The sequence below is a fragment of the Leptinotarsa decemlineata genome, unplaced genomic scaffold, assembly GCF_025532065.1.
Source record: "Leptinotarsa decemlineata unplaced genomic scaffold, Ldec_3_MD MMD2_tig00003736_RagTag_RagTag, whole genome shotgun sequence".
NCBI lineage: Eukaryota > Metazoa > Arthropoda > Insecta > Coleoptera > Chrysomelidae > Leptinotarsa > Leptinotarsa decemlineata.
This window is the reverse complement of record NW_027412593.1, coordinates 6,073,833-6,089,680: the sequence shown is the minus strand read 5'-3', so window position 1 is coordinate 6,089,680 and position 15,848 is coordinate 6,073,833. Positions and strand designations below refer to the sequence as shown.

General features: G+C 31.8%; 1 protein-coding gene across 1 annotated transcript in view; it reads left to right on the top strand.

Moving 5' to 3' along the window:
- Positions 1 to 311: 311 nt before the first annotated feature.
- Positions 312 to 15,848, top strand: part of Swt1 (Swt1 RNA endoribonuclease) — a 19,308-nt gene continuing 3,771 nt past the window's right edge. Inside the window, exons 1-5 of the mRNA XM_023156719.2 lie at positions 312 to 2,443; positions 4,435 to 4,621; positions 8,880 to 9,035; positions 11,048 to 11,151; positions 14,223 to 14,574. Of these exons, the coding sequence (XP_023012487.2) occupies positions 770 to 2,443; positions 4,435 to 4,621; positions 8,880 to 9,035; positions 11,048 to 11,151; positions 14,223 to 14,574 (2,473 nt within the window). The 5' untranslated portion in view covers positions 312 to 769. The remainder of the gene's footprint in view (positions 2,444 to 4,434; positions 4,622 to 8,879; positions 9,036 to 11,047; positions 11,152 to 14,222; positions 14,575 to 15,848) is intronic.

Here is a 15,848-nt window from a genome sequence, read left to right as displayed (position 1 = left end):
GATGACCATTCCTCCGGAAAGAATGAACGTAATTAGCGTCGTTAATTTACCTATAGCTTGAGACTTCATTTCATAATAACTTTTATTATTATACTCAGTATATCGAACATATTACTATACAGAATACTTATAACAAGACACATTCATCTGGCGGAACTTTGATGTTGATGCTTCAAGTTTCTGTGAGCTATATTTTCTGTTTGACATTTTAAAAGTAAAAAGTATCCCTTCTGTGTATTGTGTAATATTACCTAAAGTTTCCTATATAGTGTCGAGGTTCGGTGTTTTGTTTACGGATATAATAATTGTACCCGTAAACAAAACACTATTGTGTTGGGATCTATCAAAGTTTTCAATATCAAAAGAAAATAACAGCAGACAACAAACTATTCCCATGAAAGAATATGTTGAACCAGTATGGACGCTCGGTGCGGTGGTATTTTGTATGAAGAAGACGTTAACCTTCGACTGTGGTTTAATATTCTCGCCTTTGACCCAAAAGAAATTCAGAATAATGAAGAATAATTGACAGATGACTCTGTCTGTAATTGAAAGGAGCAAAGACTATGGGAAAGAGAGAGAGAGAGATCATTATTGAAGGTTATGTCTTAGTTAAACGTCTATTGGTTATGTTTACATATTTTTTTCGAAATATTTGGAGGTACATTTTTTAAAAACATTGGAAATTTGTATTTGGGTTGATTTTCATCGCTCAATAAAATCCCCTTCTAATTTTGTATTCCCTTATGTACTGGAATCATCTGAAAAGATGTCTTCTCTTCCTGAAGACGGTAGACCAAAGCTGAAAGCAAAACGATTCAACAAATTCCACTCATCAGTGGAAACTTCAGTAACCGATACTTCAAGTCATACTGGTCAAGACCGACAAGGATTGAAAAGAAAAAATGAGGAGTCATTTCAGATACCATCACAACCTAAAAAGAAATATGAACAATCAGCTATCAAGCCCCCAATTACACAAAATTTGGCAAATAAGAGGTTACAAAACTTGAAACGATATTTAAAGAGTGATGTGAAACATGGAAATTCCAGAATTGAAGATAGATCACAGGAAGAGAAAAACCAACACAGTTCATTTCAGAGGAGAGATATTAATTCTGTGAGTGTTTCTCAAGATACTTCCTGCAATATTTATAAAAATCTCAGTCAGTGGGCAAGCCCTCCACTGGAGAGAAAAATGTCTCTTCATGAATATGACAAAGGGATCAATTCCAACAATGCAGAACAGAGTAGATCTGCTCAAGGAAAGCAAGAGTATGGCAGTTTCACTAAGCAAGTTAGACAACTTATCCATTCAGACTGTACCAATCCACAAAGTCTACCTAATAATGATACAAAATATGGAAGTGAACCTCAAAAAATGTACACTGTACATCATACCCAAGAAGATAGAAGTATTGTTCTTTCGAAACATAGCAACTCGACTAGTCCTGTTATGAACTTTAAAGATTTCAGGGAATCTAAGAGATGTGAACAAACCATCAATGATGAAAAAGAGCAAGCTGTTACTGAAGGTAGGAGTAGCAGTATTTATAAAAATCTTGGCAAGTGGGCAACCCCACCAAATACTATACCTCAAAAAAACTTAGCTGGTAGTAGGTTACAAAAACTTAAAAGTGTTCTTAAAGATGCGAAACCTGTAGTTGGAGACAAATCAACTAATTGTTCAACTGCAAACTCTCCCACTGTTGAAAATTCTGAAGAAAAATATCGATCTCCTTTACTTAGAGAAAAATACCGATCTCCTTTGTTCAAGGACACAGGTATTTCTAACAAAAGACACATAACTGATGATTTTGTTTCCGAATGTAGTCCTGCAAAAAAAATTGTTGTCAATCCTTCATTTTCAAGTCTTAGTAGATCTTATTCAAAAAATAATTCGAATGAAATAAGAGATAGAAGCACATCATCTGAAAATTTGAATAAAGATGCTGTAAATGTTTCTCAGCGAACAGTTAGAGACAATGTATCTTTAAATGAATCTAATTGTTCCACATCGTTTCAAAATATCAATTCAACAGTGGTACTGAATGACTTTCATAGGGAAAATAATGAAATACACAATTCTCCTTCAACACCGATTTCAAAGAGATTGAATTTTATTAGAAACAAACCAGACAAAAGTTACAACTTGTCAACAAATGCAAAGCCTTCTGTTTCTAATTTCAATACACCTTCCAAACTATCTCAGCCCCAAAAAGAAAATCCAACAGAATGCCTGGTCCTATCTACTGAGAATACAGATAATTTCAGTGAAAAGATGGCTATGACTGCTTTCTGGGTAAGCAATCTTAATAATGAAAACCTAACACAATCTCCGATAGAATTGAATTGCAAACAAGGTATAAACGTAGTAGAAGAAGTTAACAATAAAATTCAAGAAACTCCAGAGGATAATTCCATGGAGATGGAATGGACAAATGTAAGTAATTGATGATAAGCAATTTCCTGTTTTTTCTTTTTATTTACTTAGGTAGATTCTGATCTCAGATTTTCTTATCACATTGACTTTGTTGACGAACATTGAGCAGCCTCTAAACATTCAAACTAAAGTTGTTATCTTATGTATAAATTGAATGCTTCATCTTATAATGTTATCCAGATTGGTGTTGAAGAGGCAATAAGACAAGTGTCTTATTCTGAAACATAGATGTCCTCCTCTGAGGATATCAATGTTCCAATGAGTGACATTTTGTATCTCTTTCATATATTATATTGTGTAGCATTACTGTGAATGGTATCTGATTCAATTCCATAATGATTGGAGAATAGAAAAAAGTATTTTTGTTTAATTCAATGTCATATTAAAGTAGTTGTTTTGAAAGTATGTTTTCTTTCGTTTAATTCAATGTTAGTTAATATAAAAGTAGTTGTTTCCAGACAGGCTTTTCTCCTAGTTTGTATCTGAAAGTAACTTCTATGCATGATCTTCACATCTTTGTCAAGAGTTTATTTTGAAATTGATTTTTTCCTTCCATTGAAAGTTTCCCACATTTTTTGTATAAAGATTCTACAGAAGAAGAGAGCCAAAAACGTTCTTTTCCAAAAACTAATCTCTCCTGAAAATATACCCATTTCATCAGTTTGGACTTCCATTGTCTAATATAGTATAAATTGATTGGAAATCTCTGAAAGAATCTGTAAAAGTTAAAAAAGATTATCCGAAAAAATAACAATTTTATTAAACAAAAAACATAATAACATTCAAAAATGATATCAATTCTTTAATGCTACTCGTATTTTTGTACAATATGTTTCGTTAGTCAATGTTTAGCTAACAAAAGCAAACTGGTTGGTTTGCCCACTCGAGAGCATGCCACGTGTAATTGTGTGTGTGAAAAACATGGTGTGCTCTAATCCAAGCCACAAAAGGACATTGTTTGCCCTTGGAACTCATTAATAGTCATTACAAATGCCAATCTAATTGGAAATTGCACACTTTTAAAATTATTTGGCACATCTGTATGTATAAAAGTCTTCGGTCATACATTATTGTATGGTAAATTATTCGAGCTGGTAATGCCCATTTATAGCGAGGAAAATACTATACTTTTTCTATGGCTTACAACAGAAATATTTTCAAAAATATCAAGTTTTCAAGGATATGCCAAATGAGAGATTGTTGAAAAATGTGTTTTTCATTAACCAGCTGTCGCCCTCCAGAAGTTGAATACAATACAACTAGCCCATTAATGTTTAATGTGTACCTGAGTTTGTAATGAATGAAATGACCTGAGCTTATGTACCAGTTTCCACATTTGAAAAAATATTTAGTAATGTGGAGTTATTTAATTCTAATTGGTCATTCAGTAAATTACCAAAATTCTTTAATCTATTTATTTCTAAACATTATAAAAGACTTCAAACTTTTCTCTTCTGAATGTAACACGTCATAATCATTATTGAACTCATGTCCTTGTACTAAAAGATGGTTTGCAAATGTGACTTCAAACTTTTCTCTTCTGAATTTAACACATCATAATCATTATTGAACTCATGTCCTTGTACTAAAAGATGGTTTGCAAATGTGGAATTGGTATTTTCATTCAAGAAAATAATTCTGTGCTCTTTAATTCTTTGGGAAAAGGTTCTCCCTGTTTGACCAATATAAAGTTTTGAGCAAGAGCAAGTTATAAACGTCTCTGAGCGAGTTTATAACTCCAAGATGACACAGTGTGTCGAAACAGCTATTAGCATTAAATGTTAGTGTTGTGTGTAAATTGTGAAATATTGTTTTCACCCTACAGGTTCAATTAAAATAAATTTACACATTAGATAACAAAACTGTAGAACATGATTTTATCATTTCAACTGGTTGGATGAATGAGCAATTTCTGCCAATAAAAACATTTATCATTATTATTATTATAAATTAGTCCAATTAGTGAAGTTCAAGTGAATTATTACTTCTAGGCTGAACCAGATAATGAGATAGTACAAAATAATCATAACGAAGAAGAGACAGATAGTAATACTGTTGAACAACCAGAAACTAAAAATCAGCCAAGTAAATCAAATGATTTATGTATTGTGGTAGATACGAATATTTTTATACATGGACTATCGAAAATCAAGGACATCATCAACATGAAAATTTCAGGTGAGGCATGTTATTCACGGATATGTACTTTCATAGAAATTCTCTCACATTTGGATTATCTTTTGAAAAGTGGTAATGTCCTTTATGAAACCAATAACCCTTATCAATAAATAAATATTTTATTTTTAAAATATGAAGTCATTTGAGGAAAAACAATTTTTGAATTCTCACCTATCAATTATTTTTAAGAAAAAATTATGAGATTAAGCAAAGCAAAGCAATATATTCTAAGGAAAAAATAAGAAGTTGAGAGTGAATAAAACAAAAAAAAATAAGCAAAAAGGTCAAAGTTGAAGAGGAAAGTTTGCTCATGCTTAAAGGAGCAATGAAGCATTTTCATATACTTTCTATTATATTGAGGGCTCATTCAATAAAACATCCTTAGAGCAATACAAGCTGCTGGTAAAACATTTTTGATGAGTATGATGGGAGTGCATTCTTCTGCATCATGTAAAAATTTATTCATAAGCGTTGACATCCTAACCCTATTAGGATATCCATAACTAGAATACCAGAAATGAGGATGAGATATATCTAATCATTTTCAAGAATGACTTCAGGACACATGAATTCTTGAAGACTAAATACTATATTGAATATTTAGAGATATGTTCAGATCCAGAAAATATGAATAAATTGAAACACTTGTTTTATGCCTTCTTAAAACAATGAAAATTTTATTTTTGTATAACTGTCATTAAAAATAACATTTTCAATGGTTGTCAAGAGTATTAAATATGATGTTTACAAAGTAGCATGTTGAAAATATTTTAACAGTAGTGTTGAAAGTATTTTTAACACGATTTTTTTCGATCAAATAGCCATAAACAAAACATAATTATTAAATTTTCAAGAAAGTTTTATTATAAACAATATATATAGATACAATTAATTTCTGTTACAAATGTATTATATGCATCAATTACATTATTATCTCTTAAATGAAATGAATAAAAACACTTTTGTCTAAATACCACTGGAAAATTTTATTTTATGACTGGTTTCGGGTTTGATCCCATTATCAAGTATAAAATTGATAATATTAATAATACTTGATAATGGGATCAAACCTGAAACCGGTCATGAAATAAAATTTTCCAGTGGTATTTAGACAAAAGTGTTTTTATTCATTTCATTAAAGTGATCATGAATTACCATAAAGTAAACAAGTCATCAATCACACTTATTACATTATTATCATTATTTATGAACATTAATATGAAAAGTACAATTAGAACAACTGCTGATATTATTACCTTGCGATGTTGAGGAGGCTTGTAATACATTTGAGCTATCTGAGTTAACAATTTCATGGGCATTAACATTTAATTCTTGAAGTAAAGACGACAATGCTGTAACGCTGGAGCATTGGGATTAATCTTTCAGCAATAGTCTGATAAGAATATTATAAGAAATAGATTGATCGATGTAACCCTCAGCTATTGTTGTAGACTTCCATCCTCCATGCTTCTTAGTATCTGTTATATTTGCTCCCGATTCTGCTATCAAAGAAGTAGAAGATCTTCTGAAACAGTGACCTATATATCTTTTGGTTCCAGGACGTTCAGAAACTCAGCAATGATAGAGGGCATTTCCTCAAATATGTTTATACCAACTGGGTTGGCACTCCATTTATAATTTGAGTATTTCAGAAAAAATCGTTGATTGATAACAGAAGGGCATAATGCAACGTATTAAATAAAATAGTCAATGCAAAAAGAACGACCTATTTTCGTTTTTGTATTTGGAGTTTGAACAATCAATGATTTATCCATTAATTTAATGTCAGGCTTCATATATTCCGATAATATTTATCATCAAATATTTTTCATCTGACCCCTCATTTATAAACCTCTGGACTTGTTCAAACGTAAGAATTTTTAATTTTTTGGGCCAATAACTTTCATTTTTTCGCTTTAAATGCCCTTACCTTGATATTTGCTTGTATTAACACCATTTTTAACGAGCGCAGCAGATGGTTTCGCTTTTAAGTCTACACCAGCTAAGAAAATTAGAATATGCGATGTCGTTCTGCTGAGCCGATTTTTTTTTATTCAATTGAAGCTCTTTTTGCAACCTCTTCAATGTCGTCAGGAACACACAATTCTTCACTATTGTTCTTCATTATGCAAGACATTAAACACCAGCAAGAACTTTAAATAAAACGCTTGAGCTGTAAACAATACTGTTTGTTGGTAACCAGGTGATTCGGCGTCACCTGACACGGCCACTTCACAGCAAATGCGATAACATGAAAACAGTTAACTGACAATAGATGTCAAAATGTGTTTTTATAGAAATATTACATTTATCTATTTTGTTATGAAAACAGGACAGTTGTACAAAAAACTTTGTATGATATTTGTGTTAAAAGTAAGTTTTATTTTGTTTGTGAAATTGCTCAACTCGCTACGCTCGTTTCGCAAACTTTTTCACTCACAAAATTAAAAACCCTACTTTTAACACTCATATCATAAATAGATATTTCTGGATCTGCAAGCATAAGCGCATTCCAGTGATGAAACCTTTGTTCCCCTTCTGAGATTTCTAAATTTAATTTTAACAGCGAGTATTCAAGAAACACTTTATTGTGAGATTTTCACTAAACATTTTTACAAAAACGCAACACGTCTTTCGGTATACAACAGCATTTTCAGGCGTGTCTTTACTAACTGAAATCTACATATTCAATCCTTTATACGTTTTTACAATTTGAAGTAGGTACCTATAAGTACCTGAGTTTTACCTAGCCAGTTAATGTTAAATGTGTACCTGAGTTTGGGAATAAATCAATAAAGCTTAACTTGGTCATTCAGTAAATGATCTGAATTCTTAAATTTATTTATTTCTAAATATTCTAAAAGATTAAGTATCAAACTTTTCTCTTTTAAATGTAACACATCACTGTCATGATTGAACTCATGTCCTTCTGCTAAAAGATGGTTTGCAAATGTGGAATTGGTTTTTCCATTCGAAAACCCACGTTTATGCTCTTTAATTCTTCGGGAAAAAGTTTTCCTCGTTTGGCCAATATAAAGTTTTGGGCAAGAGCCACAAGTCAACTTATATACTCCTGATCTATCCGACACTGAAGTTTTGTCTTTTTTGTTTTTAACATATTTACTTCAACTTTTATTTTTTTCTATAAGCCACGTCCAAGCATTCCTTTTTTTTTTAAACGAACAATGTTATTTGTGGGTTCACCAAAATATGAAAATGTCCTAAAGCAGGCGCTATCGTTTCTTGAATTCGGGTAGACCTGGTCTATGGCTTGTTTTTGTAGTTTTTTCGAAAGAATGGAGTCGATAATATCTACTTTGTAACCGTTGTTCACAGCGATTTGTTTGATGAAACTCTGCTCTCTCTGAAAATTACTTTCCGACAGTGGAATATTCAATAGTCTGTGAAGCATACTATTGAATACAACTACTTTATGCTGGTAGGGGTGTGTGGAGGAATTATGTATGACAACGTCTGTGTAAGATGTTTTTTGAAAAATTGCAAAATCATGTTTATTATTGATTTTTGTTATAGTCAAGTCAAGGTGAATTATTGAATTATTTATCTCCCTTTCAGTGAGTGCCCCATTTTAATCTATTGTTTTTGAATGGATGTGAAATAAAGTACAATATTTTTGTTTTTTAGATTCAGTGCTGAGTAGTCACATAAACATCTATATCAGTATTGCTATGAATTGTATTTAGATAGATAAATAGTTTTATTAATCTCCATAAATCATTTACATGACATGAGATAAGTCCAGTGGTAGTCATAAAGATAAGATAAATATAATAGTTTGAATAGTCAGGTATTTACACATAATAACATCAAGTAATTGATGGTGCATACAATATACAAATATAAGTCCATGTTTTTCAAGTGTGTCAGAAAGTAGATATTTATTCAACACCATTGACTGAATGTATTAAAAAAAGAGACGAAAAACATCAAGTTTGCGAAGAAATTTTTACTCATTTGAAATTTGCTTTTTGTTCAATATTACGTTATATGTATATTTTCTATATTCAACATTTTTATCCCAAAACTGTATATTATGTTTGCAAATCATCAAACACTCACTTGAAATTCGTTATTATTTTTTTCTTTTAAATATTCCATGAATGTATTACTATTACGATATGTATATATTTCCTATATTCAACACTTTCATCCCAACATGTGTGGAATACATGTTGGGTCAAATTTTAAATTATTTATATTATAAATTCGTGAATAATATTAAATTACCAATTTTCAGGGCCTATTCAACTGGTATTATATATTCCTTGGATGGTTATAACAGAACTGGATTACATGAAGCATGATTGCTCACTAGACAGTCTTAAAAGAAAAGTAACCAATTCAGTAAAATTCATCAATTCACATCTGGAGGAACAAAATCCAAGATTAGTTGGTGAGTTTCAATTGAATATTATTCATTGTATGAGTATATTTTAATATTGTTAAATCTAGTAAAACAGTTTCATAAGTTCACTCACTAGGATCCATTCCAATGGATTTGGAATTTCCCCCAGACTCTATTTTTCAACAAAATCAAGAAATTGTGGTCTTTTGTGAATTTTTATCTCTAGATTCTACTGGGCTGATTAAAAAAATGTTTCTTCTAGACTTTTACACCAAGTGCAAATATATTATAACTTTTTTTTAGTAATAATTACACTAGTAACAAACTATTTCCGTTATTCAAAAATACAACTTACACACTTATACTTCACTTGTTTGCTATCGCCTGCTAATGCTATCTGAACTATATTGAAACTCTTAGCAACTTACCCATAAATTTATACAATGAAAGGCTCAAAGCTGCTCTCGCACTTTTGATCCAATCGCAGTTGACCAGGTTTACTGTCTTCGAATCCTGAACACAGATGACTGTTATTCAACCCGTGACAAATGTGGACATTACTCGTGAGAATGGAGTTTGTCAACGCGAGCTGTAGGCAAGTGTGGTACATTATTCGAGCTAGTAATGCCCATTTATGGCGAGAAAAATACAATACTTTTTCTATGGCTCATAACAAGAATGTTTTAAATAAGATCCCGAATGAGAGATTGTTGAAAAATGTGTTTTTAATTAACCAGCTGTCGCGATAGTAATATCATTAAATATCATAACAAAAAGCTTTTATTGACTGAAAAAATCTATAATCATATTTTGAACAATGTCGATGGACAGAATCATTTTTTGTTAATAAAATTAATGATGAAACTCGAACAGTTGGAAATCGTAATAGATATTAACGAGGATTCTATATCCACATAACTGGTACTGGTTGACTGTTTCATCGAATTTAAGATTTTTTTTGTAGTAACATTATTTTTCATCGAATTATCTATATATCTTTCCGCTACAGATGTTGACTTCCACCCTCCATGCCTCTTTAAAACAGTGATGCATTCACCTGTATCCACTAGCAGGATAGCATATTTATGATCTTTGAAACCAATGTCCAGTATAAATTTCTGGATTTGGAAGTTTTGAAAATGTTGCGATCTGTTTACCGATACCTCCGAGCTTATTGATTCCAATTCTTTGATTGGTGCAAATACCTTACTGATACTACAGAAAAAATGAATCTTTCAATACATTACTTGGTCGCAACTTGATATGTTAAATACAAATATGATATAAATGCTCTGTTATTATAAACTTCTGAACTATTTTCGTGTGTGATTTGACCTAGGACGCTAGCGTGCCTGTCTGGAGACCTAGCTTCTACTCCACATAAACCACCTCACAAATTGTGGTGACATAAAGCTATTTGAGTTTCTGTTTCTAAGTACTCTTATTTCATCAACCAGTGCCAAATAGAAATACATTTTCTGAAAATGAATCAATATTCTTGTTCTTTCGCCAATCCATGACAATTGTATATGAATTTTCACATTTTCTTCTTGATTTATTTGATAAAGGACATGTAGTCGTTATTTTTACCATATTACTAATTTCAGAAGGAGTACACTTGTTTTTATTTTCCAAATCCATAAAAACAATATTTTTTAAAGCAAGAATTGTTAATTCAATGATCAAATTTGACATATTAGAACAATTTTGAAGCAGGTAAATTCTCAAGGCTTACTTTGTGAATGAAATTAATTCAAACACAACTGTAAAGTTATAAATTTGCTCTATTCTGCGATTGGTCTTTAGGTAGATGAATCTGGTCAACTAGAAATTGTTCAAAGGTGAGAGTTATCTGTCTTTTTGGATATAAATACGTCAAGAAAAAGTAGCAAAATTATAGTTTTTATATAATAGTCATAAAAAAAATTATTAAAAAAAATCATACATTGATGAATACATTTTTGAAGACATCTCAGTTGAGATATAGTGTGAAAATAACCAACTTTGAACAAATTGACATAGTGAATTTTTGGAAAAATTCTTGCTTAATAATGTTTCAGGTCAAACGGTATATGAAATGGAAAAACAAAAATTTATTGGTAAAAGTCCTGATGATAAAATAATCTCTTGCTGTTTACAAGCTGCAGAAAAATATGAAACTGTGGTAAGAACTTCATTAACTTTTTCAGATCAAAAACGTTACACATTTTTTTCTATAAACATACAAATAATTAACAGTGTATAAATACCGGCAGTGAAATACAGTGACTTTATAATAGATACAACCAAAGTTTAATAATCATGGAGATATCCACAAGCTATTTTGAAATAAAGAGAGATAAGTTGTTGTTTCCAAAGAAGCTAACATAAAATTGGTACTTACCTTGGGTGTAACTTCAAAATCCTCATATAAATGGAATAACCTATCAACCCAAAATGGAAGAGGAATTCAGTAACCAAAGTAGCCATTTGAAAGACATTTTTTGTGAAGACGTCAATGTTACTTGCGGTTTTTTGTCTAACTAACCTTCTACAATCTGAAAAGTAAAGAAAGCTAAATGGAAAAAAATAAAATTAATTCTCATACTTTTTTAGATGGCTAACGTTTCATAAAGTAATCCCTTTTCGTTCCCAAAACCCAAAAATTCACTTGTAAAAATACCTGTCGAAAACAGGTATATTTCCTTTGACAAACATTAAAAAAATAAAATGTCCCAATATCATATTCGAGACTACATGAATACACATGAAGGATGTTTTTTCAAGAATCAAGTTAAGATCATGCCTCAGCAATGGACACCAGGTACGATCCATAGTTTATTCAATTTGTAGGCAAAATTTGTGAATACAAGTTACTGATTAATTGAACTCTTCAGTGTTTCATATTATGTAGTGATTTTTTGGTATGAACTTTTGAGTTTACCCTTTATTACACTTTAGCAGATTCTCCATTGATTTAGCTTTGTTTATTTTTCCGATTGTGGAAGATTAAATGCTCCAAAAAAGCAAGAACAAGTAGTTACTTTATAAACTTGTTTCTAAATGAATTATCCTATGGCCGGTTCATAATTAATATAAAAATGAATGTAAGATTTCCAAAAGTAAGCATGGATCATTTTCTCTTTCATCTTCTATGAAATCAACAGAAGGTTCAAACTATGAATAATCACCATAAATGAGGCTCTCAAAGACGGTTTGTTGCAAAGCCACGTTCCCAACATCGAACGCCAAATGAGATTTTGTCTTCTGCCAACAGGGACTTCCGAACTTTGACAATTGATAACGGTCATCTTGATTCTTCTACATCTGTCAAATTAGTAGTAATTCATTCAGTCTGTTCTGCCAAATCACCATGGACAGATGTACCATTCAACAACACATGCAAATAAAATAATTGTTTTATCAAATTGGGTTTTCTGTTCAGTTGATACATTTGAGTCCACTGGTTCAGTTAACACCCGTATGTAGACGAAATGCATGATCTTCCGAAAACATCGCGGTTATCTGCGGCGAGTGCATGAGAATCTGAATCAGTCGATTTCGCGTCGCTCGCAAGAACTCTTCCGCAAACCACAACTTGGCGAGTTATACGTCGTGACTTGGGCCTGCACCCGTACAAAATTCAACTGACCCTGGAACTGAAGATAAACGACTATAGACAACAACGTGTTCGCTGAATAGGCTCTGGAGCAGTTAGCAACTGACCCTAATGTTCATCGAAAAATCATCTTCAACGATGAGGCCCATTTCTGGATGAATGGGTACGGGAACAAACAAAATTGTCAAATTTGAGACGATACCGATCCACATGAGATCCAAAAGCGTCCAATGCCTCTGTTTGGTGTGGATTTTGGACTGGCGGCGTCATCGGTCCATATTTCTTTCAGAACGACTGTCAATGACGAGCACTATACGTCGACGATTACCAACTTCTTTTGGCCTGAATTGGATAATCTGGACACCAACATGCCACCATGACACCAGCTCATGCCACATTGAATATTTTGCACGTGCGATTTGACCCCGTTAAACTTTTTCTAGTAGGGTTTTTTCAAGTCCAACTTTGGGATCAATCAGCCGTATATTGGTTAGAAAAATGACCATTGATATTTTCCGATTCCAGAGAGGGAGCCTGAAAATCAGCTACCAAGCCCAAGGCAGTAGGCGCGCAAAGGAGGGTTATAAATGAGGCAGCAGGCGCGCGTGATAATAAAAAAAAACTTTCTTCAAATGAAGAAATACATGTAAAGTCAGTTCGAATTATATCAAGGAGGTTACGTACAGCGCCATCTGCCAGCGAATAGATCAAGCAATAATATCGATATATCAAGGGACTACGTACAGCACCATCTGCCCGCGAACAGATCAAGCAATAATGTCGATAATCCTGAAGTTACAAACTGACAAACAAACAAACATACATACGTACAGGTGAAACTAATAAAGGCATGTTAAAAATATATTGTGGGTTAACCCTAAGAGATAGACATATACCATCGCCTTTTTTTTGTAGACCTTTTCAAAGTGTACAATACTGTAGTACATCTATCTTGTAGGATTCAGTTAGCATTTGCAAATTATCAATGTTTCTCTACTATAAACATATAAACTTTCCTTTTGAATCACTCTATCTATCAAAAAAACCCGCATCAAAATCTGTTGCGTAGTTTTAAAGATCTAAGCATACATAAGGACTTTGTTTTATACTATGTAGTGATATAATTCCATCATGATAAATTGATTTCTATCCAAAATTAGATTTGAAATTACAAACTGATAATAATTTTGTTTGTCATCTGTTATGAATATTATTGATTTCTATGAAATTAATGTTTGAAATTTTTGATTTATTTGTTATTGAATGAATGAAACAACAAATGTTTTGTTTGTATTTTGTATACAAGATAAAGAAAATACTTTTGTCTATTTTATGATTTGTTATGACCGGTTTTGGTTTGTTATAATAGCTGTGTTAACAGAGTCATTTTTATCAAGTACTTTTCTTGGTTATTCACATTTTGCCTTCATTCGAGGACCGCCTGCCCGGTACTGACGATGCCCAATAGGCGATCTCGTAGAAAGATTAATTTTAATAAAATAAAAATGATGATTATAAAAAGTAGTAAATAAGGAAACAAACCAAAAGTAACAGTCACGTTTCCATGTTTCTTCAAACTTTCAATTAATGAAATTTTTTGAGTCTGTTTTCTCAAAAGAAAGTCTGACTTTTTTCAGATATTACTTTCAAATGATCTGAATTTGAAAAGTAAAGCCATGATAAACCACCTAACTGCATGTTCAGAACACGATATAATAATGAAGATTTTATCCATTACCAAGAATACTAAGGCCCAGAAGATAATGCAAAAAATGAGTATATTGTGCTCTTCTGTGATTTGTGAATTTGCCAAAGAAACTTATGGAGAGGTATGGTCGAAAATGAGTATGTTGTCCAATCCACCATGGTCGTTAGCGGAATGTTTGAAGCGCTTCAAGAAATATTGGGGGACAATATTCAAAGATAAACTCTTAAAACAGTTTACAAAAACCATAGATGATTTACTGCAGCTCTTCAATGAAAATAAATGTAAGTCATTTAATTAGTATCTGAACATATAATTAGACAATTGCCCCATAAACCATTCTTCTGTATTATAGAATAAAAGCACTTCAAAACGATAGGATTTCAAACTTAACAACTTGTATGGTTTGATATTACAGTAGAATCTCACTAATCCGGAAATATTAAAAACCAGCAGGAATATTGGAATGTTTGGATTACTGGATTATAGAGAAAAAAATATGATAAATAAAATAGTGTCTTGTGTTTCTGTTTACTTGACATTTCTAACTACACACTATTCTCACTTCAAAACATTAGGTAAATACGAACACACGTGCACATGATAAGTTTTGAGGTTGGACTGCTAAACGACGAGCGCTTAGGCATAGAGGGAGAAAGCGTGGTCAGAGGGTGCTGTTAAAATAGACGTATCAGTCTATTGCAGTGCCGGATTGGTGAGATTCTACTGTATTTTATTTTATTTTTATTCAGCTCCATTAGTTTCGATGGTTCTCTGAACTATGAAGCGGCAAAACACTTGGCTTTGTTTCTCAAACTATACAAACAGTTGTAGGTTCCCTTCAACACTGAAACCCCAAGTACGCCTTGATCAGTTGTCATGTGGTATTAGGATCAAAACCAGCACTATTGATCTAGTTCAAATAATTTTTTTATTTTTCAATTGAATCTTCAAAGTTATAACTCAAACCAATTTTAAAACTTTTATGGTCTTTAATTTTTCTATAAGTTTGGTATTTTGTAATCATTTCTTCTATAACTAGATCCTCAACCCAATAGAGAAAGAGCCACATTGTATAATTCTCTGTATTTAGCTGGACCTGTGCTTCTCAACTTGCTAAGCCTTTTTCAGTCATCTTCAATAATTTTTGAATGTGTATTCTATATTTTCTGTAAATACCATAATCGATGATTCATTAAATTTACAGTGTGAAGAAAAATTCATGCTGATGATATTATAATATGTTGGGAAACTAAGGTTTGAGGTTTCTTTTTCTCCATCTCTATACAAAAAAAAGTGAATGATGTAGTACAAACTGAATAGGAAAAAGTGTTTTTGTATAATTCAATGATCATATTAAAGTAGTTTTTTTGAAAGTATTTTTTCTTTCGTGTAATTGAAAGTAGTTGTTTCGAGAGGGTTTTTTCTTCCAGTTTGTGTCTGAAAGTTACTTCTTTGCATGAACTACACGTCTTTGTTTAGAGTTTATTTTGGAATTAATTGCTTTCTTCCTTTCTTTGAAAAATGTCCACATTTTTTTGAATAAAGAAGACAAGTG